Raw genomic sequence first — 22,578 nt, forward strand, 5'->3', positions numbered from 1 at the left:
TGAGTCTCCTGCTCCCTCCCAGGAAGGCACCAGGCTGCACCCCTCCCAGCTCCAGCTCCTGCACGCCCCCCACCCCTCACCCCCGTGCAGCAACCCCAGGGAGCTATGAAAAGTGGTCTCAAGCCCCTGCTTACCCCTCCAGGGCCCCAGACCCAGAATAAAATCGACCATCCCTGGCCCACCGAGCCTCTACCCTCGTGCTCTCACCCTGGGCCTCCTCCATGGGACCCAGGGCTCCTCCCGCCCCTGCGTCCGCTGTGGTTTTTGTGGCCGGGGTCTGACTCACATCAAAGCAGCCCGTCGTGTCAGTCATCGTGACCAGCGCCCCCGCAGCCCCATGCCATCCTGGCCACGACTTAGCAGGTCACAGGGTCCACAAAGTGACCGGCCGTCCCCAGCACCTCCTCACACCCCGTCCTCCCAATCTACCACGAGGCACCCATGGACTTCAAATCAAGTTTAATAAATAAAACAGCAAGGGATTCAAGGCAGTTATCACTTCACAGTGTGGTCCTTGGTGGGGTGAGGGAAGGTCGAGGCCAACGCTGCAGACGGGCTCGAGCCAAAACCCTCTCCTGGTGACACCCAGGGGTTGGGGAGCACTGCCCTGGCCCCGTGGAGGACCCCACTCCAATTTGTAAACAGAAACATAAATAAAACGAGGGAAGCTGGGAACGAGAAGGACCAGGACCCCAAACCATCTTGCTGGGGAGCTTCAACAGAAGTATGACCCACGGGGTCAGGGGAACGGACTGGAGCCAGCCCCTCAGTGCTCAGGCAACGGCGCCTTGGTACCAAGGTCACCTGTCCCAACCCCACACCCGAGGCTGCTCCGGGCTGGAGACAGGGAGGAGGCGGGGGGCGGGGGACGTAAAGTGCGGCGTTTCCTGAAGTGGAGAGCAGGGTGGAGGTCGAGGGCAGGCGGGGCCGACGTCGAGGTATATGGCTCTGTGCCCCACGGGGTTTGGCACCGAGTAGCAGCTGCCCACGACCCCCGGGCTGGGGCAGACTGTGGCCCTGCCAGGTGCAGGGAGATGGAGCCAAGTGGAGTGCTGAGGGTGCCCCGGGCAGAGGCTGCTGGTGGGGGCAGCATCCTGCCCCATCTCCCCACCTTCCTCGCCTCTGCTGGCTAGACGGGGCCGGGCCCTCCGCCTCTGGCCGCCCGATGGGTCCTGCGCTGGGGGCAGCAGCCTGGACAGCACGGACCGTGGTGCCGGGCACCGAGGGCACCATCCTGTGTGTGGGGGCGGCAGGGCAGTGGCCCGGCCACCACTCGCCCTGTCCTTGCCGTGTTCTGAAGCAGAGGAGGCGTTACCCGAGGCCCACGAGGAGGGGAGGGGTCGGGAAGACTGGCAGAGGCAGGCCCCGCGGTGGCCCCACGTCCAGCCCGGGCCACGCACGCCCACCCGTGGCCAGGGATCAACAGGTCATCACGTTACAGCTGCAGGGGGAGAGACCGAGAAAAGGTCAGTCCAGTCCCACAGACGGCACGGCCTGGGTGCCGTGGGCTGAAACCGTGGCTCCCGACCTCGCCTCCCCCAGCGGACCGTGTTTTCACTTGTGCGGGTGGACAGGCTCCCCAAGGCAGCACTGTCCGTGGCGCCTGGGGAGGGCTGGTGGCTGGGGCAGGGGCGGGAGGAGCCTGGCACCGGCCCCGTTTGTACCTTTTTGGATTTTGAACCATATGAATGTATTACCTAGTCAAAAAAATAAATAAGCCGAATTACAAGTACAGAATAAAAGTAAAAAAACCACCAGAGCCTGCTCCATGTGGCCGAGCCATCCTCGGGCCCTCGGGGCACAGCCCTCCCCTCTCCACAGCGCAGCCTGAGGCTGGGGGGCGGGGACCCGGGGCAGGGGGACCCGGGGCAGGGGCCGCACTCACTGTGACAGGGGCTCCGAGTGCAGCCCGGGGGCTGGGCACGCTGGGTGGGCAGCCAGGAAGGGATTCACATCCCCAATGCCGATGAGTCCAAACTCGGTGACCGACAAGGCCACTTGTGCCGGAGCCACGGCCTCCTCAGGCTCTCCGTTCACATCCACACGGCTGGAGATGAGAGGCAGCTCCTCGGGGAGGGCCCCGGGCAGGGTCAAGTCCACAGCTAGTCTCGGGCTGCTGCCAGGCTCTGGAGGGGCTGTGGCCGGGGGGTAGAAGGCTGGCTCGGCCAGGGCAGGGGGCCGCCTGGGCAGGGGCACGGCTGGGGGCGTGTCCAGCTGCTGGAACGGACAAGGCCCCGGCTCCGAGGACGGGAGGCTGTCGGAGCTCTCCCCAGGCTCACTGAGACTGCCGGCCGCGCTGTCTACACTCAGCGGCTCTGCGGGGGAGAACACAGCTGAGGCTGGGCCCCCGGGGCACCCACACCAGCTCTCCTGGGACCCACAGCCATCCCAGCGAGAGCACACCCCATTAAAATCACACTCATGCTTTCAGACTGCAACCTACGCTGGGTTCCTGCCCAACCTCTGCGGGTCCAGCAAAGCCGGTGGACCCCTCTCCACGGAGGTATTTTCACAGAGACATAAAATACAGACACAAAAGAAACCAGTTACAGGGAAACTGTGCACCTGGGCTGACGGCCCTGAACTGGGAGGTCCTAACTCCTGTTTTTTGAAACCAAGACCAAAACACATCAGGTTCAAAGAAATTCAAATAAAACAGAGTAAGAGAAGCTTGAAGGCAAAGTGCGGATAAATGTGGAATCTATGTGATCAGCAATTCCAGAAGTAGAAAGATGCCGTCCCCCTTTTAGGCAAACCACGGAACCAACCAGATTCTGGAACAATCTAAACCCCAGAGTACAACAGACTCAGAGCCAAGGTCCTCATTCTCATCTCTGTGGTCACGGTCAGAAACTCCACTCCCGAGCTGGGCCCCGTCTGCTCCTGTGCGGCCCTGAGCCTGGACGCCAGGGAGCCTTGGACACCCAGGAGACCTCCCACGTGCCATCCAGGGCCACGGGACACGTGTGTACCCTTCCACGCAACAAGCCAGCAAGTCCCCCGTGGCCACTCATGCACGCGACACCCCCACGGACCGCTCTCTGGGGTAGAGCCCCGGGGGCCCAGGCCCAGGCACCAGTGGGAACAGGGCTCTCCCAAGGGCAGGGACCACCCCACATTCTCACCTGTGTGCATCCGCGCCAAGGGGTCCTGCCCAGAGCCCAGGCTGTCAGCAGCAGGGGGCAGGGGCGGCGACGAGCGGGGGCGACCAGTGCCGTCGGGGTCACTGACGTCCAGGTCCTGGTCTGCATCCCTGTGGAGAGTGTGCCGTGAAGGGGAGATGCCTGCCGGGGACGCCCACCCTCCCCCCCCCAGGGCCCTGCAGCCCGCTGCACGCACGTGGCTCCCGGCGGGCCGTATTTCCTCCGGCCCAGCCTCGTCTGCTGGGAGAAGTAGTCGTAGCGCTCAGACTTCTTCCACAGGTAGTAGTACTCCACACACTCGCCCACGGACCGGGTGCGCACCTGCGGAACAGCAGATGTGTCACCTCGGCCCCCAGACGAGCAGAGACGGGTCCTGGCACCGCCACTCCTGGACAAAGCAAGACTCCGCCTGCAGCCCCCGTCACCCGCTTCCAACCCGCCCCCGAGGCACATCCCCTCACCTAAAGTAGGACGGCACCCCATCTCAAAGAGCCCACCACCTACTGGTGTGGACCTGGCACCCTGTTCCTCACTTCGGGACCACGTGTCCAGTGTCTCCCTTCCTCGCCCCAGACCACAAGCTCCTGAAGACAGCGGCATCCACCATGCCCCTCGCAGGCCCAGAGAGCGGGGGAGAGATGACCCTGGTGTAGACCCAGAGACAGAGCCCCTGGCCCAGAGAGGACAATGTGTGAGCCCACGTTTCCCACAGAGTGCAGAGTGTTACTGACACTCCACGGGAGAGCTGCCCACGAGGGCCGTCAAGACACCGTTAAAGGACATGCTGTGGGTTTGTGAAACTAACTCAAGATCGTACTTACAGCGTGACACGGAAAACCAAATAAACCCTTATATGTGAAGCATCCTGGGAAGAGAAGGTGCCACAAACGTGTGTCCAGCACACAGCTGGACTCCACCTGCAAAACCTCTCAGGGCATAAGATGAATCACGGAGACCAAACGAACACCACAGGGAATACAGTCAGCGACTCCGTGACAACATCGTACGAGAACAGAAGGTGACCACGCTTATCGTGCTGCATGCTAACTGATGCACGGGACTGTCCATCACGGTTCTGTACTCTTGGTGTACTCCTAACACTATCGTGACCTTGTGCATCAACTACACTACAATTATAAAAAAAACTCTTAGAAACCTCTTCTACCGATTTGGGGCATCTTTCCACTTTGGAGGGTCACCCCACAGCAGGCCAAGGAGGACCTGGAGAGCAGCGGGGACAGGGGCACACACACTGTCTGTTCTGCTCAATGAGACCTGTTGGCGCATCCATCCTGCCAGGGGTTAAGTCCTCCGTGGTCTCCCTGGGGCCAGCTGCAGCAGAAGCCTGAAATGCATGGAGAGGGAGGCCGCAGCCATCACCAGGGTGGGTGGGCACAAAGGAAACAAGGGCATTGTGCCAACAACACTGCGCTCACAGAAGTGGCCTGGGCTGTGGTGGAAACACAGTGCGCAGGAAACTGCAGGCCACAAGGCACGGGTCCAACACCACGCTGGGCATGGTCAGCTAAGCACCATCTGTCCCTACGCCAGCCCCGAGCAGGCACCTCATTCACCCCAAGCTCCTGGGAAAAGACACTGAGGCCTGCACGTGAGCCCGATTTCCGCCAGGCCCTTCCCTACTACCTACATTCCCATGAGCCGTGAGGAGCCAGGGCTACTGGCCCTAGAAGGACAGAACAACAGACTGGGATGAGGGGTGAGGTGGGGAGACGGACAGAGAAAAACTCAGGCTCTGACACAGAACCACAAAACACGCCCAGGCAGATGTCCCACGCTGCATGGCAGAAGGGCCAGGGCTCTGCCAAGAGGCCCCTCTAGGAGTCACGCACGAAGCCACGGGCAAACAGCATCACTGTGGGACGTGCAGACGCCAGCAATGACCCAGGTCGAGGGGAAGGCAGGGTAACCTGGCACTCAGCAACGCCTCCCATCATGAGGTTTGCTGCAGGTGGCAGAAGGACCCACGTCCTTTGAGGAAATTAGGAGATCTAGGGCTGCGAGTAGGATCAAGGTTGGCATGGGCCCTGAGCACGGTGGCAAGGAGATGGCAAAGCAGTGCCAACGGCCCAAGAACAGACAAGACTACTCAAGTTCAGCCCTAAGCAGGGTCTTTCCCCAAACCAGAGCCTTCGTTTGGGACTGGAAGGTGGCCCAGCAGACATCAGCAGAGACTAGAACAAGACCTCAAGGGGCGTATGGTGAGCCAGAGGTGGGCACTAGGGCTTCAGCCATGGCTCGGAGGAGGCCGGGCAGGGGAGTCCCAACCTCACTGTGGGGTGAAGGTGACGTGTGCCTGGCCTCCCGAGCCCCTCCCAGCCCCAGAGAGCCACTGCTAGAGCCTGGCAGGAGCAGGGCGGACAGCGTCCTCACCTTGTTGGCCTGGATCAGGTGGAAATTCTTCCCATGCACTCGGAAGCCATGCTCAAAGTTCCTGCACTCCTCTTCGCTCCAAGCGCAAAACCCATCTGCAAGCAGGAGGGAGAGCACAGTGGCATCGTCAGCAGTGTCCAGGACATGACAAGAGCAGAGGGCAGGGAAGGCCGGGGCTACACGCTCACCTCGGATCACCTTCACATTGAACCGCAGTCTCCGCAGAGCCTCCTCTGCATTGAAATTGCATTTCACCAGCTCGTAAAGCGCCTGGGGAGAAGCCACACTGACTTCCCACCTGTTCACCTCACCCCACACGCCCCTCAGGGACAGGGACGCTGGGGGGTAGTCACACCACCCCCTGGGGGTGGGGACACCACAGGGGCGGGGATGGAGCGTTCACACCGATCTCAGGGGCAGGGACGTCGGAAGCATTCACACCACCCCCAGAGATGGGGACACTGGGGAGACGTTCATACCACCATCAGGGACAGAGATGTCAGGAGCATTCACACCACCCTCAGGGGTGGGGACGTTGGGGGGAGCGTTCACACCACCCTCAGGGGTGGGGACGTTGGGGAGAGCATTCACATCACTCTGTGGTGGGGACGTTGGGGGGGCGTTCACACCACCCTCAGGGGCGGGGACGTTGAGGGGAACATTCACATCACTCTCAGGGACGAGGATGTTGGAAGGGCATTCACATCACCCTCAGGGGCGGGGACACTGGGGGTGCTCATACTGTCATAATGAGTGTTCTGCATTTCAACTTGTCACCATCACATGACCACACTGGGCAGGAGCTTCACGGCACACCTCCCCCACCACCCTCCCGGGGTGGCCTTTCCATTCCCCATGCCCCTCCATGCCTGATCACCCTCCCCTCCTGCCCCTGCGTGGTCCCCCGAGACACCTGAGCCGCTGGCTTCCGGCTCAGGGTGCTCCAGCACCACGGCCCTCTGCACCCCGTGTGGCAGCCCCACCTGCTCACTGTCTTTCACCGATTCTCCCTCCGGGAGCTGCGAGCCAGCCATCTCGTGCCACCTCCGTTTCACTGCCCGGTACAGGAACTCCTCCACCTCCCTCTCGGGGAGGATGTTGGGGTCCCAGAGCAGCTGGTCGTCATTCTCGTAGACTGTGGAGAAGGAGTGCTGGGGTCACGTCACGGCACACCGTCCGTCCCCACACCTAGGGAGCTCCCCCTCCTCTGAGAGCCCCGTCAGAAGCGCCTGCCAGGCACCTCTGGAGGACCCGCCTAGTTCTCTCGTGCGTAGCAAAGAATGACTACGCACAGATCACCAAAGACGGTACTTCACGACCAGGGAGCGTTTACTCCAGAACGCAAGGTTGGTCTAATGTCTGAAAGCCCATCAACATGAGAATGAAAGAGAAGGAAAACGACGGTCTCAGGAGACACAAAAAAGTACGTGACAGAATTCAAACTGCCAGCTGCTAACAAAAGGAAACTTCCTCGTCCGACAAAGACCATCTACAGCGGCCTACCGCCAACGACATACTAAATGGGACATGGAACGCTTCCCCCAAGTTTGGGAACAAGACAAGACGTCCTCTCTCACCTCTTCTTTACCCTCCTGTACAACACGGAGACAAAAAGAAGCAAAAGACACAAAGATTGCAAAAAAATGAAGTAAAGCTGTCGTCCCACGTCACACGATCACGTATGTAAAAAAAATTGAAGAGAACCTACAAAATACCAAAATCTGGAAATAAGCTCAGCGGACTCACTGTGTGCAAGATCAATTAAAATAACGAACTGCATTTCTACTGACAAATCGAATACACGTGACATTTTTCAAAAGACCTTTTCCAGCAGCACAGACAGGGGCCACTGGGTATGAACAAGACTGCTACAAAAGCACCGCTGGGTTTCAGGAGGGGAAACCACAGGTGGGACCTGCAGGCGTGGACCGTGCTGCCATCCACGCTCTCCACAAAGCAACCTCAGCGTTCAGCACAGCTCTCGGCAAAACCAAGCAGCCGACGAGCTAGCTAGCAACTTCTATGGAGGTACGATCAGGCTCCTGACGCCGGAGGACGGGCACGGTCTCAGACGCGGCTCAAGGGACGCCAGCGCGCAGAAGCCCAACACACGCACGCGTGACAGACACTCCGCTTCTGACAGGCACCTCTGCGGTGCAGCAGGCCAGCACGGCGTGTCCCGTCACAGGGCCAGAACACGGCACGGGTTGAAGGACTCCTGACCCACACCTCCAACCACACACTCAACGTTAAATCGAGTCGGATCGTTGCTTTCTACGCGACAGGGAAAATAAAGGACAAGAGCTGCTGCGAAAACTTCTTTAATGGCACAGAAACACAGTACGGTCAGAGTAAACACCGACAACTCGGACGTCATCGCAAGTGAAGACACTGCCAACTGGGTTCAGAAAACGTGGTGGTGCCCAGAGCCGAAGACAGCCCTGCATCCAGAACGCCAGAAGGACGCCCACAAATCAGACAGAGAAAGGCGATTCCATCTAAAAATGCGGAAAAAGCCTTGAGCAGGTGCCTCCCAAGAGATCTGCAAACGGCCAGTAAACAAGATCGCTCTCCAGAGAATCGCATTAAAGCCACAACAAGACACCCCTCCCCACCCACAGACGCTGTCAAGCGTGCGTGAGGACGTACGCCAACGGGGACTCCGCAGGTCGCTGGAGGGAGCCCAGGCAACGCCCAGACATCTGTCCGGGAAGAGCGCGTATGTCCACAGAGCGACGCACGCAGAGACATCCGGAGCTGCACACGGGAACCACCGCACTACCGACCAACGGTACAACGGATGAGCAATGTGGTCCCTCCACACCAGGAAACGGCATACAAGGTCCACGTGCCACACTATGGATTTAACTTCCCAGGTGTGCGTGGAGGGAGACGCCAGCTCCCACCCCCTCGGGACCAAGGACCAGCCATTCCCTGGAAGTGGAAAAGGCCCGAATGCCACACTCAGTGAAGGCTGGGGTTCCAGACTGAGGTCTGCACGCGTTCAGGACAGCCTGACAGTGCAGCTAAGAAGCATGCACCGGTGCCCTTCTCTGGAGGAGGGTCTCATGTGTCGTCAGGTTCACAGACTCACCTGCACGGCCCCATGACCCAGCTGACCTGCATGGTCCTGTCTCCTCCTTTACCCAAATGCTTACGGCGGAGCAAGCATGTGCCACCAAGCCCACATCCCAGCTCCTAGCCCAAGGCCTCGATATCTCTGCTGCAAGTCCCTGTCTCCTCTGTCCCACCTCACTGCCAATCTCAGCGACTGAATCATCCTGGGAGAGACTCCTGAGCCAGGGGTGCCAGGCCTGGGCCCACAGGGCCTTTGGGGCCAGGAAAACAAGACTTGGGTCAAGAGCCAGGTGACTTCACTTCCTATTTTCTTCACCTGTCAGTGAACACGACAATGCCTGTCTCAAAGGACAACAGGCCTCGCTCCATGTTCCAGTGGGGCCATCAAGTCCGGGACAGGTAGTGCCCTAAGGAGAGGGCAGGACAGAGCGACACTCGTCTCTGGCGGTCATCTGGGACAAGGCCAGACACGGGAAGAGCCGGCTGGGGAAATGTGTGCACACCTGGAGAGGTGAGGACAAGGGCCTGGGCAGGACAGGGTGGACAGAGCCGAGGGCAGGGAAGTCGGGTGCCGGATGCACAGGGCAGCAGGACCACACAGTGCCGAGCGGAGGGGCAGTGAGCAGGGAGGGGACGTCAACTGGTCCATGTCCTCCTGCCCCTCAGATTCCCTCCAAGGGTTGGGGAACTGGTTCTGGGTAAGCACGCAGCAAGTTCCTTCCTGGCTACACTGGGGTTCCCGCTTCTTCTCCCCGTCTCCCACGCTCACAAGGCCCCACTTACGTTTCTCACCGTGGCGGTCCAACTGCAGGCTGCTGAGGTCGGCTTGGAACTGAGGCCCAACCATGATCTCCTGCAAAGGCAAGGGCCCAAGGCAGTCAGGGCTGATGGGAGGCCCAGCCACGAGGTGCTGACATGGGCCCCAGGGCGGCCGCCTAGAGCCCCAGGCTCATCTGTGGTCTTGAGCACGAGAGGCAGAGAAGGGTGTGGGCGTGAGTGACGGTGTCTGCACCCACTTGTCCATCCGTCTGGTACAGCCAATCCCGTGGCAACGGGGGTGAGGCCCGAGGACCCAGGAGTTCTGAGGTCCAGCCCAAAGGCCCCAGGACGGGACCTCGGGCCACATCACAGGGACAAGAGCACAGTCAAGCCCCTAGCCCAGCTCACTGCTCAGGAGCCACATGCTCAGCCCTGCCCTGAAGGGCCAGAGACCCACTTTCAGGGCGCCACTGGGTCAGGGCCACTCACCTTCTTACATTTGTTGGCAGGAAGAGGGTCCTCCTCTGTGTCGGAAGAGGTGGAAGAGCTAGGCTCTTTGTCTGCATCAGCCAGGAAGCAGGCTTTGGGGAAAGGGGAGCAGCTGAGTCGTGCCCATGGCTCCGGGGGGCCCACCCTGGCTAGCGGGCTCTGGGCGCCACTGCACCTCCCCCCGACTCTCCGTCCACCGGACCCCTACACTGTGCCTTTCCTGAGGAGTGTGGCCCACACCCTGGCCACATGATGGGTGTGCAACCGGCCCAGGACTGGGGACTCAGGAGGCCTCCCCCTGCTGCGGTCGCTACCCTGCCAAGCCCTGAGCCCAGCACCTCGCCCTGCCAGCCTCACAGGATGCACAGGCAGGCAGAGCCGAGGGGAGGACGGTCTCAGGCCGCTGCCCCAGACCTGACAGACTGCAAGTTACAGGAACCTGTCCCTCCTCAGGTCAACCAAAACCACTCAGTCTCCGCTCACAGGTCATCAGGAAGGTGGGAAGCCCAGAGGAGCTCAGACTGAGGTCAGGGCACCCACGGGGTACGAAGCATCTGTGCGCAAGTGCCTGGCCCCCAGCAGCGCGGGGCCCCTCCATCTGCATCCCAGAGCGGCGCCGGGGCCCCTCCATCTGCATCCCAGAGCCACGCTGGGCCAACCCGAGGGGAGGAGCGGGGGGAGCACAAGTGCCTGGCCCCCTAGCAGCCGGGGCCCCTCCATCTGCATCCCAGACCGCACTGGGCCAACCCGAGGGGAGGAGCAGGAGGGAGCACAAGTGGCTGGCCCCCCGCAGCCCGGGGCCCCTCCATCTGCATCCCAGACTGCACTGGGCCAACCCGAGGGGAGGAGCAGGAGGGAGCACAAGTGGCTGGCCCCCTAGCAGCCGGGGCCCCTCCATCTGCATCCCAGAGCCACGCTGGGCCAACCCGAGGGGAGGAGCAGGAGGGAGCACAAGTGGCTGGCCCCCCGCAGCCCGGGGCCCCTCCATCTGCATCCCAGAGCCACGCTGGGCCAACCCGAGGGGAGGAGCAGGGGGGACACCTACGTCCACTCCGGTTAGGAAAAAGGTCAGAGGCCTCATGGGAGGTCACAGACGGGGTCAGGTCATCGGCTGACGACTGTGTCTCTTCCTCTTCTTCCCCTGAAAGCAAATCCTTCGCTATTTGTTCCTTTTAACAAGAAAGCAAAGAACGTGTTTGTGGTTTTTTCGACAACCTCAAGATAACATGTAGTAATAGCGAGTAACAGTGCTAACACGGTGACTGATGCCATGAGCCCACTCTGGATGCTCCTCCCCCTCTGCAGACAGAGAGGCCAGGCACAAGGGCAGGCCAGCAGGGGGCCCTCCCTGAGCCCAGCCCTGCAGCCTGGGAACGAGGGAGTCCCCGCGCTCCCCACCAAGCAGGCAGTTTCCGCCTCCGGTGATGAAGCCCCCCTGCCGGCACCTGCCCTGTCAGGACCCGGAGGGCCCGGCCCAGGAGAACTGGGCTGCCTCTCTCCTCGCCGGCCTCCACTCCGCCCCTGCTCCAGCCCAGCCTGCGGCCGCTGGGACCACCAGCTCAGACCGTGCGGGGGACCGTCACACCCGTCCTCAGTCCACGCACCTTGTCCAGGGTCATGTCCGGGAGGTTGGCTGCACTGTCACTGTCCTCGCTCTCCCGCTCCGAGATGGGGTCTGACGCCTCATAACCATAGAGGGCCAGCAGCTCATCGAGGGGCATGTCACTGCTCTGCAGGATTAGGGCTGCGTCAGGAGGGGCTGCTCGGGGCTCCGAGCCCCTCCGTCGCACTCACAGCAGCTAACCCCAGCCAGACCCCAGTCCTGCATCCGAGGACTCCCTTAACCCCGCGGAGAGGCAGGGACAAGACACCTGTGCCCAGAGAGATCCGCTCTGTGCCCGAGGTCCCCAGCCTTGAAGAGTGGGGCCAGGAATGGCCTCTCCCTCCACAGGGTCCTGCCCAGGCTTAACCCCAGCAACGGAGGATGACTCGACATCTGTAAATCTACCACCACACCTGGTGACGTCGGAAAATCAGAGTAAATCAGACGTCGGTAAAGGGGAAAACATGGCCATCCAAGAAACATCTGGTAAAATCCAACGTCCGCATCGGGTAGGGAGCAGTCCACCACGTGGACGCAACAGGACGCTGTCAGCCCTCGCCAGCAGCGCAACCCCAGCCCAGCTGACTGAGAAGGGAGGCTCAAGCCCACCACAGGGAACGGACACAGCCGGAGACAACAGGACGAGAAGCGGCCTGGGGAGGAAGACGCGCACGACCATCACCTTCCTCTCCAGTCCTGTCCCCGGCCACCGCTTCTCACGCCTGCCTCTCTGCTCCTGACGCCGACGCTGTGGGGCCACACCACGTCCTCACACCAGCAGCCCCCCTCACTCATCCCCCCGAGGCCAGCTCCTGCCCCGCCCTCGCCCCTCCCGTGGAGCCCGAGCACCCCCTCCCACCCTCCAGGACCCCGCTAACGGGGACGTTCAGGATGCCTCTCACGCTTTCTACCTGTGCGCCCGCTGGGCGACTAACACAGGGGCCCTACGACCCCCGGACGCCTGGGACCCTTTCGCAGTGACTTTCCTGAGAATACGACGGCACTACCTCTGCCCTCCGTGCCAGCATGCGTGCTGAGGGAGGGAGTCACGGGTGGGGCACAGCACCCTACAGCGGCAAGCCGTCAGCGGGCATCCCTCCCCGCCACCCACTCAGCTGTAAACGTGCCGCTTCCCTCGAGGATGCCCCGTGCAACGTTCCTGATTGCACCCTCGCTCTCGCGGAGCAGATGTCGTTTCCATTTTCCGTGGGAGGAAGGGGAAGCACCGGGAGTGCCTGCCACCCCCAACGTGCGGGTTTGTGCGGGAGCGCCCGAGAGTTGCGGCAGCGGTCCCCACCGCACAGCTCCGCTCTTGAGGGACAGACCGGCCGGCAGGTGATGCCAGGCCTCCTGCCGGGCGCCGCGCAGACGTCGCAGACAAGAGCCCGGTCAGCCATCCCTCCAGACAAACAACGGACTGTGCTCGCTGCAACAGCAAACCTCAGGCTTCTGAGCAAGAAACTTTTTCGAAAATCTGGATCTGACAACATGAGCTTGATAAATTTGCAGTATCGTTTGTGAAGGTGATACAAAAACGGCAGTGTTCCTGCTTTTACCTTGGAAATCACGTTCTTTCTCAATCAGTTTTTTTAACTTAAATTCAGATTAGTTAACACATAGTGTAGGATTGGTTTCAGGGGCAGAGTTCAGAGATTCATCAGTTGCATAGAACACCCAGTGCTCTCTCCATCACGTGCCATCCTTGAGGCCCGTCCCCCAGTCACCGCTCCCCCCAGCAACCCTGCTTCTTTCCTAGAGTTCGGCATCTCTAATGGTTTGCCTCCCTGTTCTCATCTTACTTTATTTCTCCTTCCCTTCCTCTATGTTCATCTGTTTTTTCTCTTAAATTCCACCTATGAGAGAGATCACATGGCATTTGTCTTTCTCTGATCTTAGTTTTTAAATATTATATCTGAAGAAAACCTAGGTGAGACATTTAATTAATACATGGCTGATTCCAGTTTTTGGTTAATTTTGAGATGTTTTAAATTCATTTTAAACTTTTTTAAGTTGTTTTTTCCTTTTCGAAGAGAAGACTTTTGTCTTTGGTTATAAGACCAAACTGGCACCAAGCGATAAATGGCACCAAACTAGGTAAATGCCCCGTGATCACTGCTTTAAAAAATTTTAAAATTCTCAATACTTTAAAGATGTTTGACGAAATCAGTGTTGATATTTTCACGAACTGAAAATTCACATGCCAAAGCGCTAACCCCCAACGTGACCGTATCTGGAGATGGACCTTTGCAGGAAGAATTACAGTTACACAGGATGTGAGGATGGGACTCTGATCCGGTGGGATTAGGTCCTTAAAGAGACCCCAGACAGCTTACTTGCTCTCAGGCACGTGAGGACACAGAGAGAAGGCAGCCGTGTGTAAGCCAAGAAGAGGGCCCTCAGCAGAAACAACCCTGCCTGACCCTGAATGCAGACTTAGGGCCTCCACAACTACATTGGTTAAGCCCCCCGTCTATGGAATTAACAAGCGAGGTTCTCAGACTTGGTAGTGTGAACTTACATTTGCAAGATGGGCAGGCTGGAGAACCAGTATGCTGCAAACACCTCACCATGCAGAAGGTAATAGGATCACACAGCAAGTTCACCACCAAGAGATTCCAACAGAATCACGTCCAGAAAGTTCACAGGATATGATTGTAGAAGCCACTCTGCACCCGTCACAAAGCTACCACTTACTGGGTCTGGGTGCAGCATCAAGGGATATCCACAATTATCCGAGAAGCTGGTTAAGTACTCTCCCCTCTTCCAAGAACAGATCTGTATGAGACCAGATTTTACTTCAACCAGAAGAACAAATTAACAAGACAGCAGCTGGGTTCTCATGTTCGCTCCTGCATTTACGAAAATATAAAGCTATTCCACTCTTCTCCCCAACCTGTTTTTGGGTTTTCTTTTTTTTTAAGATTTATTTATTCCATTTTTTATTACTTCTTTAATTTAAATTTGATTAACATATAGTATATTATGAATTTCAGAGAGAGAGTTTAGTGATTCATCAGTTGCATACACGACACCCAGTGCTCATTCCATCATGTGCCCTCCTTAATGCCCATCACCCAGTTACCCCATCCCCCCATCCCTCCAGCAACCCTCATTTTGTTCCCTATGATTAAGAATCTCTTATGGTTTGTCTCCGTCTCTGATTTCATCTTGTTTTATTTTTTCCTCTCTTCCCCTACGCTCCTGTGTTTTGTTTCTTATATTCCACGAGTGAGATCATACGATAATTATCTTTCTCTGCTTGACTTATTTCACTTAACATAATCTCCTCCAGTCCCATCCATGTGGATGTAAAAGTTGGGTATTCATCCTTTCTGATGGCTGAGTAATATTCCATTGTATATATGGACCACATCTTCTTTATCCATTCGTCTGTTGAAGGGCATCTCAGCTCCTTCCACAGTTTGGCTATTGTGGACATTGCTGCTATGAACACTGGGGTGCAGATGCCCCTTCTTTTCACTACGTCTGTATCTTTGGGGTAAATACCCAGGAGTTCAATTGCTGGGTCATGGGGTAGCTCTATTTTTTTTAACGTCTTGAGGAACCTCCATACTGTTTTCCAGAGTGGCTGCACCAGCTTGCATTCCCACCAACAGTGTAGGAGGGTACCCCTTTCTCCACATCCTCATCAACACTTTTGTTTCCTGTCTTGTTAGTTTTAGCCATTCTAACAGGTATAAATAAGGTGATATCTCATTGTGGTTTTGATTTGTATTTCCCGGGTGGCAACTGATGTGGAGTATTTTTTCATGTGTCTATTGGCCATTTGGATGTCTTCTTTGGAGAAGTGTCTGTTCATGTCTTCTGCCCATTTCTTGACTGGATTATTTGTTCTTAAGGTGTTGAGTTTGATGAGTTTCTTTACAGATTTTAGATACTAGCTCTTCATCTGATAAGACATTTGCAAATATACTCTCCCATTCTGTAGGCTGTCTTTTGGTTTTGTCCACTGTTTCCTTTGCCGTGCAAAAGCTTTTTATCTTGATGAAGTCCCAAAAGTTCATTTATTCCAGAGAGAGATAGAGAGTGAGAACATAAGGGAGAGGGAGACACAGAATCCCAAGCAGACTCCCCACTGAGTGCAGAACCCACACAGGGCTCGATCCCAATACCATGAGATCAGGACCTGAGCCAAAACCAGGAGTTGGACATTCACCCAACTATACCACCCAGGCACCCCCAACCTGTTTTTTAGAGGTTATTTTTTCATTTTTTTAAAGATTTATTTATTTGAGAGAGAGAAAAAGAGAGAGCAAGGGGAGGGGCAGAGGGAGAGGGAGGAGCAGACTCCCCGCGGAGCAGGAAGCCCAATGCGGGGCTCAATCCCGGGACCCTGGGATCATGACCTGAGCTGAAGGCAAACGCTTCACCGAATGAGCCACCCAGGTGCCCCTATTATTTTTTTTCAATTTTACAAATTTTATAAATTGTTTCTACTAACAATGCATTTACCATATAACCTACACAAAGCTCTTTGAAATCCTCAATAATTTTGGGGGCGCCTGGGTGGCTTAGTCGTTAAGCATCTGCCTTCGGCTCAGGTCATGATCCCGGGGTCCTGGGATGGAGCCCCACATCGGGCTCCCTGCTCGGCGGGAAGCCTGCTTCTCCCTCTCCCACTCCCCCTGCTTGTGTTCCTGCTCTTGCTGTCTGTCTCTGTCAAATAAATAAATAAAATCTTAAAAAAAAAAAAGAAAAAGAAATCCTCAATAATTTTTTAAGAGCATAAAGGGGGTTCTGAGGCCAAAAAAGGGAGAACAGTGTGTTTAACGCCTATAGCCCTAAAGCCCCAGGGGCACGACCAGGTCTGGCCTGACCCCCCGCGACCTCAGCTCCTAGCACAGCGCCTGGTGCTTCACAGACGGACACACAGACAGTACGTGTCCCTGTGAAATCTGAGCAGCCTGCAGACTGCTTCCGCCAAACGCAGAAACGTGACATTGCCCAGGGGGCCCCACCCACACAAGGGCAGAGGGGACCAGCTCAGCCAAGTACCTGGGCAATGAAGTCCTTCTCCAGCTCCCCCTCGGGCTTCTCTGGGTCTCCCACGGCCTGCTCGCACTGCTCCCGGATGCCGTAGTTCTGGGACAGGATCTCTACGAGGTTGAACTGATGGTCTGCAGAGCCCATGGACACCACTGTGGAGCAGACGCCAGCCTGCATGGGCTGCTCACCCCACAGACCCAAGCATCATGCAAGGCGCAGGGCGGCGGGGGCAGGACCCGACAGTGGCCCTGCTGTCACCAGGACAAGCCCCGCAGCCTGTGGCCCCGTGCACACGTGTGCTCGTGCGTACACACGGGAACGGCTGCGTGTGCGTGTGCGTGTGCGCACACTGGTCGTCAGCACGGTCCGTCACCACGGAGGACTGCAAAGGCAAGAGCACGCCAGCTGACCGTGCCGTACGCACGCACTGTGGGAACGTGGGGGATGCGCAGCCCTGGAGGCTCGCCCGGTCTCCCTCAGCACACACCCCTGCGGCGGCGTGGGGAGGACCCCACAGACTGGGAAGAAACAGGCACCAGGGGAGCTAGGGCGGGCAGAAAGGACAGAAGGCCCCGGGAGGGCCGGTGCCCCGTGTGGCAGGCCCTCAGCTCCTGGAAGGGAGGGGATGCTGTGTGCACACACCCACACGTCACCGCAGGGACAGCACGGTGCGGGGGACACACAGGAGGCCCAACAAATGCTAGTCCTTCCTCCAGCCTCAGCGGGACAACAGCGCAACCACCCGCAACGGGCCAATGGAGGGCAGATGTGGCCAGGTTTTTGGTTTTCCCAAAAAAACCAGGATGCGTTTATCGCTCTCTCTCCATTCTGGTCTTCTTCAGTAAGTCAAATTTAAAGAGAACAAAGACAACAGGAAATGGCGAGGGCTGCATCCACCCAGGCCAGGGAGCAGTGAAGGCTGAGGCTGGCCTCCTCCCTCCACCTGGGTCCACACGCAGGAAGAGGGGGAGCTGCAAGGGGCCACCTTCGGGAGCAGGGGGTGCAGAGCACCTGGGAACAGTGCCCACCCAGCACCAAACCCAGTCTTCCTGCCTTGGCTGAGGTGCCTGCCAGGCTGGCGGGCCACCCCAGGCCAGAGGCCGTCTGGTCCTCTCCTGGGCTGCCCTGCCCCCACTAGAAGACGAGGAGAGAGTCCTGGCTGCTAGGCCCACACCCCTGTCCTTGGACTCTGGGAGCCAGCACACTGTGTCCGGCTCTGCCTGGCTGAGCAAGACGCTGTCTCTTACAACCACAGAGGCCCTGGTAGCCCTGGGCAGTGGGAGGGGAAGGGCAAGGAGGGTACCTGCTGCGGTCTGCAAGCTGGGCTCCCCCGGGCACAGGCTGTGAGCGAGGCAGGAGGCCACACCAGGGCTCTGCCTTTCCAGTGAGGAGGCCTGCGGAGAAACAGAAGCAAGGTTGGCTCGGCTGGTCTGGAACCCACTGGCAGATGTCTCTGCAGGACGCCGGGGAGCAGGTACAGCTCAGAGCCCGACTCCCCAGGCAACCTCAGGAAGTGGCCTCAGCTGGGAGAGTCTCCCTTGGCTTCTATGATGAAAGTGACAGATTCCCAAAATCATACAAAAAGTCCAGGGACCCAGATAAGCCAAAACAATCCTGAAATAGAACAGTTCCTGATTTCAAAATTACTACAAAGCTACAGTAATCAGAACAGCGTGGCACTGACATAAAGCTAGACACATAAGCCAAGGGGACAGACTTGAGAACCCAGAAATAAACCCACAGTCGTACTGCTGACTGAATCTCAACAAAGGTGACAAACAGCTCAGTGGGGCATGAACAGTCTCTCCAATAAATGGTGCTGGGACAACAGGAAGTCCACAAGCAAAAGAATGAAGACAAGTGCCTACTCACACCACACACAGATGAGCTCAAAACGGACCCAAGACCTTCAATATGAGATCTAAAACCTAGAACTCTTAGAAGAAAACACACGAATAAATCTTCTGTTACCCTGGACACACACATGGTTTCTTAGATAGGACATCAAAAGCATAAGCAACAAGAGAAAAAATACACATATAAAAACGTTTCCGCCTGAAAGGACATCACCAAGGAAGTGAGAACACAACCCACAGAGGGAGACGAGGTCTGCAGATCACGAGAAGTGACCTGCATCTGGAATACACGAGGAACTCTTACGAGTTTACCTTTCATGAAAAGGTAACTCAATTTAAAAATGGGCAAAGGATCTAAACAAACATTTCTCCAAAGAGATACACAGGTGGCCAATAAGCACACGAGAAAATGCTCGTCGGAAGACACAAATCAAAGGAGGGAATGCAACGCTAAGCAGGAGGTCTGAGAGGCAGTCATCGGTCCTGCAGAAGGTAAGCAGGGTTAGGACAACCCAGCAAGTCCACTGCTAGGCAGACACTGAAGGGGTCAGAGTCTGTCGTCCCAACATACGCCATTCGGCATTAGGGTTATTCTGAGGTGAAGCCAACTGAGCAAAAACAGACACAGGATGACCTCTGCGTTGCCCCGGCCTGCTCCACAGCAGACATAAGTCCCATGTGGGTGCTTCCCCTCCTGCCCCCAAATCAGGCAGGGAGCAGCTTAGCACGGAGCTCGTGTACAAACACACCTTACTAACTAGCCAGGCCTTCCACTAGCTCCCTGCGTAGCCACCTTCCCACGACCTGGTGCCCAGACAGACTCTAAGTCCTTCTGTGTCGTGACACTCAGTCACGTGGGGCCACTCTTCTGTTGACATGCCCACAGGAGCCCAAGCCCTGACCACCCCCTGGGTTACTCACTGTGACTTCTCCTGCGGGATGTGTGCTGCATGAGTTAATAAACTGCTTACTTCTCTCTCAATAATCTGTCTTTTGTCAGTCTAAATCACAGGGCCCCACCTGAAAACCGAGGAGCGGAAGGGAAAGAGATGCCCAAGGGAGAAGAAACACACATCTACACTGAAGCTCACACGTGAACGTTCATGGTGGGACCTTCACGAGAGCCAAAGGTGAGAAGAATACAAATGTCCATCAGCCGATGAAGACGAACCAAAGCAGAACACAGGAGCGTCCTGCGGCCTCGAGCAGGAGCAAGGCGCCCACACGCACTGCCCCAGGGATGGACCCCGAGCCCACGACACTCAGGGAGGGAACCAGACACAGAAGGCCACACGGGGTGTGAGTCCACGTGGGTGACACGTCCAGAACGGGCTCATCCACGGACGGGAAGGGGGCTCGTGGGGGCCGGGAGCTGGGGTGGGATGGAGAGTGACCGCTGACGGGGTAGTGTTTCCTTTTGGGGCGATGGAATGTTCTAAAGCTGACCACAGATGGTCGTACAGCTCTGAATGTACTGAAAACCGCTGAACTGTGCACGTGAAAATGAATTGTATGAATAAACCTCAGCAAAGCTGTCTGCACACACACAGAAAAGATCTGAATATATAATAAAATTAGGCTTAGGGTTTAAAAAAGTTTTCTAAGAATTTCCTCACTGGGTCCTCAAGAAAACCTCAAGAGCTTGTGTAATCCTTCACCTACTAAGAGAAGCAAGGAACTAAGCTCAGAGAGATCAAGTCACTCACCCCAACTCACACAGCATGTAAGCAATGCAATCACAAACTCCCACTCGGGCTCTGTGACTCAAAGACCCGTTACAGACCCTTCACTGTACCTGGCAGCACGTAAATGAAAGTTCAGCAAAGCCCCGAGAAAGGGCTGGGACACGAAGTGGGTGTGGGTGTGGCTATGTGGTGCGGCCTCTGCCAACAGCGTGGGCGGTTCTGAGCTCTGAGCAGGCCGTGTCCTAGGAAGCGCAGCCCCAGGGTGGCAGAGGCGGTCAGTGGGGGGGACCTGCCAGCAGTGGCTGGAAGCAGGCAGGGAGCAGAGCGCACAGGGACCTGCCACGGGCGGCCTCCCCTTCCAGGAACAGCCATTAGCCCACACAGTGCGCAGGGCCAGCACCCTAAGTGTCCTCTGACATCACCTGGGCCCTCTCTAGGACCCTGCAGACTGCTGATACACCAGCCTCCCTGGGCTCCCTTTCCCATCTCAGCCAGGGCAGGCTTTCTGTCTCTTGCTACCACAGCTCTAACGGGGAAACGGAGCGAGGGCAGAGTCTGGACGGCCCATTTTCCAGGGAGAGTTAACTCCACTCCCACGCAGCACCCACCTGCAGCAGGGCCTCAGGTGTGGTGGTCCGAGGGCCCCGGCAGGGTCTGAGGAGGACTTGGCCCTTATCTGACATGGACACTCAGGCAAAGGAGCAAAGAGGAACAGCTGGGAGGGACAGAAAGGGCAGCAGCAGGGAAGCTCCATCCCCTAGGGCAGGGGGCGGGGGCCGGGGGTGAGGGGGTGCTGCTCACAGCACCCAGTCGCCTCAGATCCCCACGTTCATTCCCAGATGACTCCAGGTTCCTCGAAACTCACCAAGGAACTCCCCTGCCCCAACATCTGACCTCTAGATGCAAGCCCACCCTCAACAGTGGGATTCCCAGGCGCTCTACTTCCTTTGTTCAGAACACTCTGGATGTTTCCATCAGAGTCAAAGCCGTCCATTTTGCAGAGGTGGAAAAAAACAGGATTGGGAGGGGGCTTAAAGGAATTAGGAGAAAAGGACCAGTAGAGATGTGGTCCCAGAGCAGTGGGGAACCCAGGTCTTGGCAAGGACAAGGCGAGCTCGTCAGTCCTTTCTCAGGTGGACCCTGATGGACCCTCGAATGCGGAGGCCAGGCACTAGGAGACTGGAATGCAGGGGCCCTTTTCCCCGGGCAGGTTCCTCCCACTGCCCTTCCCAGCATAACCCACAGCGACGACGTGGCAGATTCCACACTCCAAACTGGCGGCACCCACGTGCTCTCCTCCCATTGTGACGCTGGCATGCCTCCCCCTTCCAGAAGTGGGGTTCTGGGGACCTGGATGGGTCTGGGACTCTGGGCAGGGGGCTCCATGTGACTTAAAATGCAGCTCGGTTTCCATCGGGTATCTTCTGGGACAGTCAACAGCCACCACGCTGTGAGGAAGCCCAAGCCACACAAAGAGGCCTGGGGAGGTGTCCCAGCCAGCAGCACCCCGTGTGAGCAGGGAAGCTTCCTCCCCTGGGGTCAGCTCCAGCCCCAGCCACCAGCCGACGGCCACGGCATGAGGACCCTGAGTGAAACCTGCCCGACTGAGCCCAGCGAACCCTCCATACCACAAAAGGTAATAAAGCAATCGTCGTTTTCACACCGTGAATTTGAAAGTGATTCCTTACACAATGACAGCAGGAAGAGCCTCCACCTACACCCGGCGGCCCCCCTCCCCAACACTTACGCTGGGCCAGGTGAGGAGGCAGCCCTGGGTGCACGGCAGTCAATGGGGAAACAGGTTCTGCCCGTCTCCACCCACGCGATTTACCTGTCTCACCAGGACACGGAGAACAAACAAGGGGGAGCGGGTATACACAGTACTGAGGGGAGAAGGCGGAGTCCCTCCGAGGAAGAAATGGAAGGGAGCCAGAGAGCGGGAGTGGGGGCAGGGGGAGATCTGCGGGGACCACATCACTGAGCAGAGGGTCATGGGGAGGAGATGCACTTTACCCCGAGGACAAAGGAAAGCTCTGGAGGATTTTTGTTTTGTTTTGTTTTGTTTTGTTTAAAGATTTTATTTATTTATTTGAGACAGAGAGAATGAGAGGGAGAGAGCACATGAGAGGGGGGAGGGTCAGAGGCAGAAGCAGGCTCTCCGCCGAGCAGGGAGCCCGATGTGGGACTCGATCCCAGGACTCCGGGACCATGACCCGAGCCGAAGGCAGTGGCTTAACCGACTGAGCCACCCAGGCGCCCCGGCCCTCACTGTTCTAAAAAATGTTCGTGTATTAACTTCCTAGGACTTTTTTTTTTTTTTTAAGATTTTAATTATTTATTTGAGAGAGAGAATGAGAGAGACAGAGAGCACATGAGAGGGAGGAGGGTCAGAGGGAGAAGCAGACTCCCTGCTGAGCAGGAGCCCGATGTGGGACTCGATCCCGGGACTCCAGGATCATGACCCGAGCCGAAGGCAGTCGCTTAACCGACTGAGCCACCCAGGCGCCCACTTTTTTTTTTTTTTAAGATTTTATTTATTTATTTGAGAGAGAGAGAATGAGAGACAG

General features: G+C 57.3%; 2 protein-coding genes across 3 annotated transcripts in view; one reads left to right on the forward strand and one right to left on the reverse strand.

The window, feature by feature from the left end:
• Positions 1–442: 442 nt before the first annotated feature.
• On the reverse strand, positions 443–20,175 carry MIER2 (MIER family member 2). Of its 2 annotated transcripts, none has more exons than XM_081821206.1 (13): positions 17,774–20,175; positions 16,480–16,622; positions 11,465–11,590; positions 10,906–11,029; positions 9,861–9,952; positions 9,396–9,465; positions 6,518–6,669; positions 5,723–5,804; positions 5,535–5,629; positions 3,340–3,464; positions 3,126–3,253; positions 1,886–2,315; positions 443–1,441 (listed from the first exon to the last, which is right to left on the reverse strand). In XM_081821206.1, the coding sequence occupies exons 2-13, from the start codon at positions 16,612–16,614 to the stop codon at positions 1,420–1,422; spliced, it is 1,581 nt and encodes a 526-aa protein (XP_081677332.1). In that variant the 5' UTR covers positions 16,615–16,622; positions 17,774–20,175; the 3' UTR covers positions 443–1,419. The 2 variants fall into 2 exon arrangements, with proteins under 2 accessions (XP_081677332.1, XP_081677396.1); XM_081821270.1 differs by having other exon boundaries at positions 16,480–16,601; positions 17,774–20,174.
• Positions 20,176–21,702: 1,527 nt separating this feature from the next.
• The window catches only part of CIMAP1D (CIMAP1 family member D), a 6,430-nt gene continuing 5,554 nt past the window's right edge, over positions 21,703–22,578 (forward strand). The window contains exons 1-2 of the mRNA XM_081803362.1: positions 21,703–21,768; positions 21,855–21,882. Of these exons, the coding sequence (XP_081659488.1) occupies positions 21,703–21,768; positions 21,855–21,882 (94 nt within the window). The remainder of the gene's footprint in view (positions 21,769–21,854; positions 21,883–22,578) is intronic.

This window comes from Leptonychotes weddellii, chromosome 1, assembly GCF_054177405.1.
Source record: "Leptonychotes weddellii isolate Sample4059 chromosome 1, ASM5417740v2, whole genome shotgun sequence".
Classification (NCBI taxonomy): domain Eukaryota; kingdom Metazoa; phylum Chordata; class Mammalia; order Carnivora; family Phocidae; genus Leptonychotes; species Leptonychotes weddellii.

What these genes read in the sequence shown, in the direction of transcription:
- MIER2 (XM_081821206.1), bottom strand. Translation starts at nt 16,614, where the DNA reads ATGGGCTCTGCAGACCATCAGTTCAACCTCGTAGAGATCCTGTCCCAG. An exon ending in AGAAGGACTTCATTGCCCAG is followed by an intron (nt 11,591 to 16,479) that starts GTACTTGGCTGA and finishes CTAATCCTGCAG; the next exon opens with AGCAGTGACATGCCCCTCGA. An exon ending in CTGCCAACAAATGTAAGAAG is followed by an intron (nt 9,466 to 9,860) that starts GTGAGTGGCCCT and finishes TTGCCTTTGCAG; the next exon opens with GAGATCATGGTTGGGCCTCA.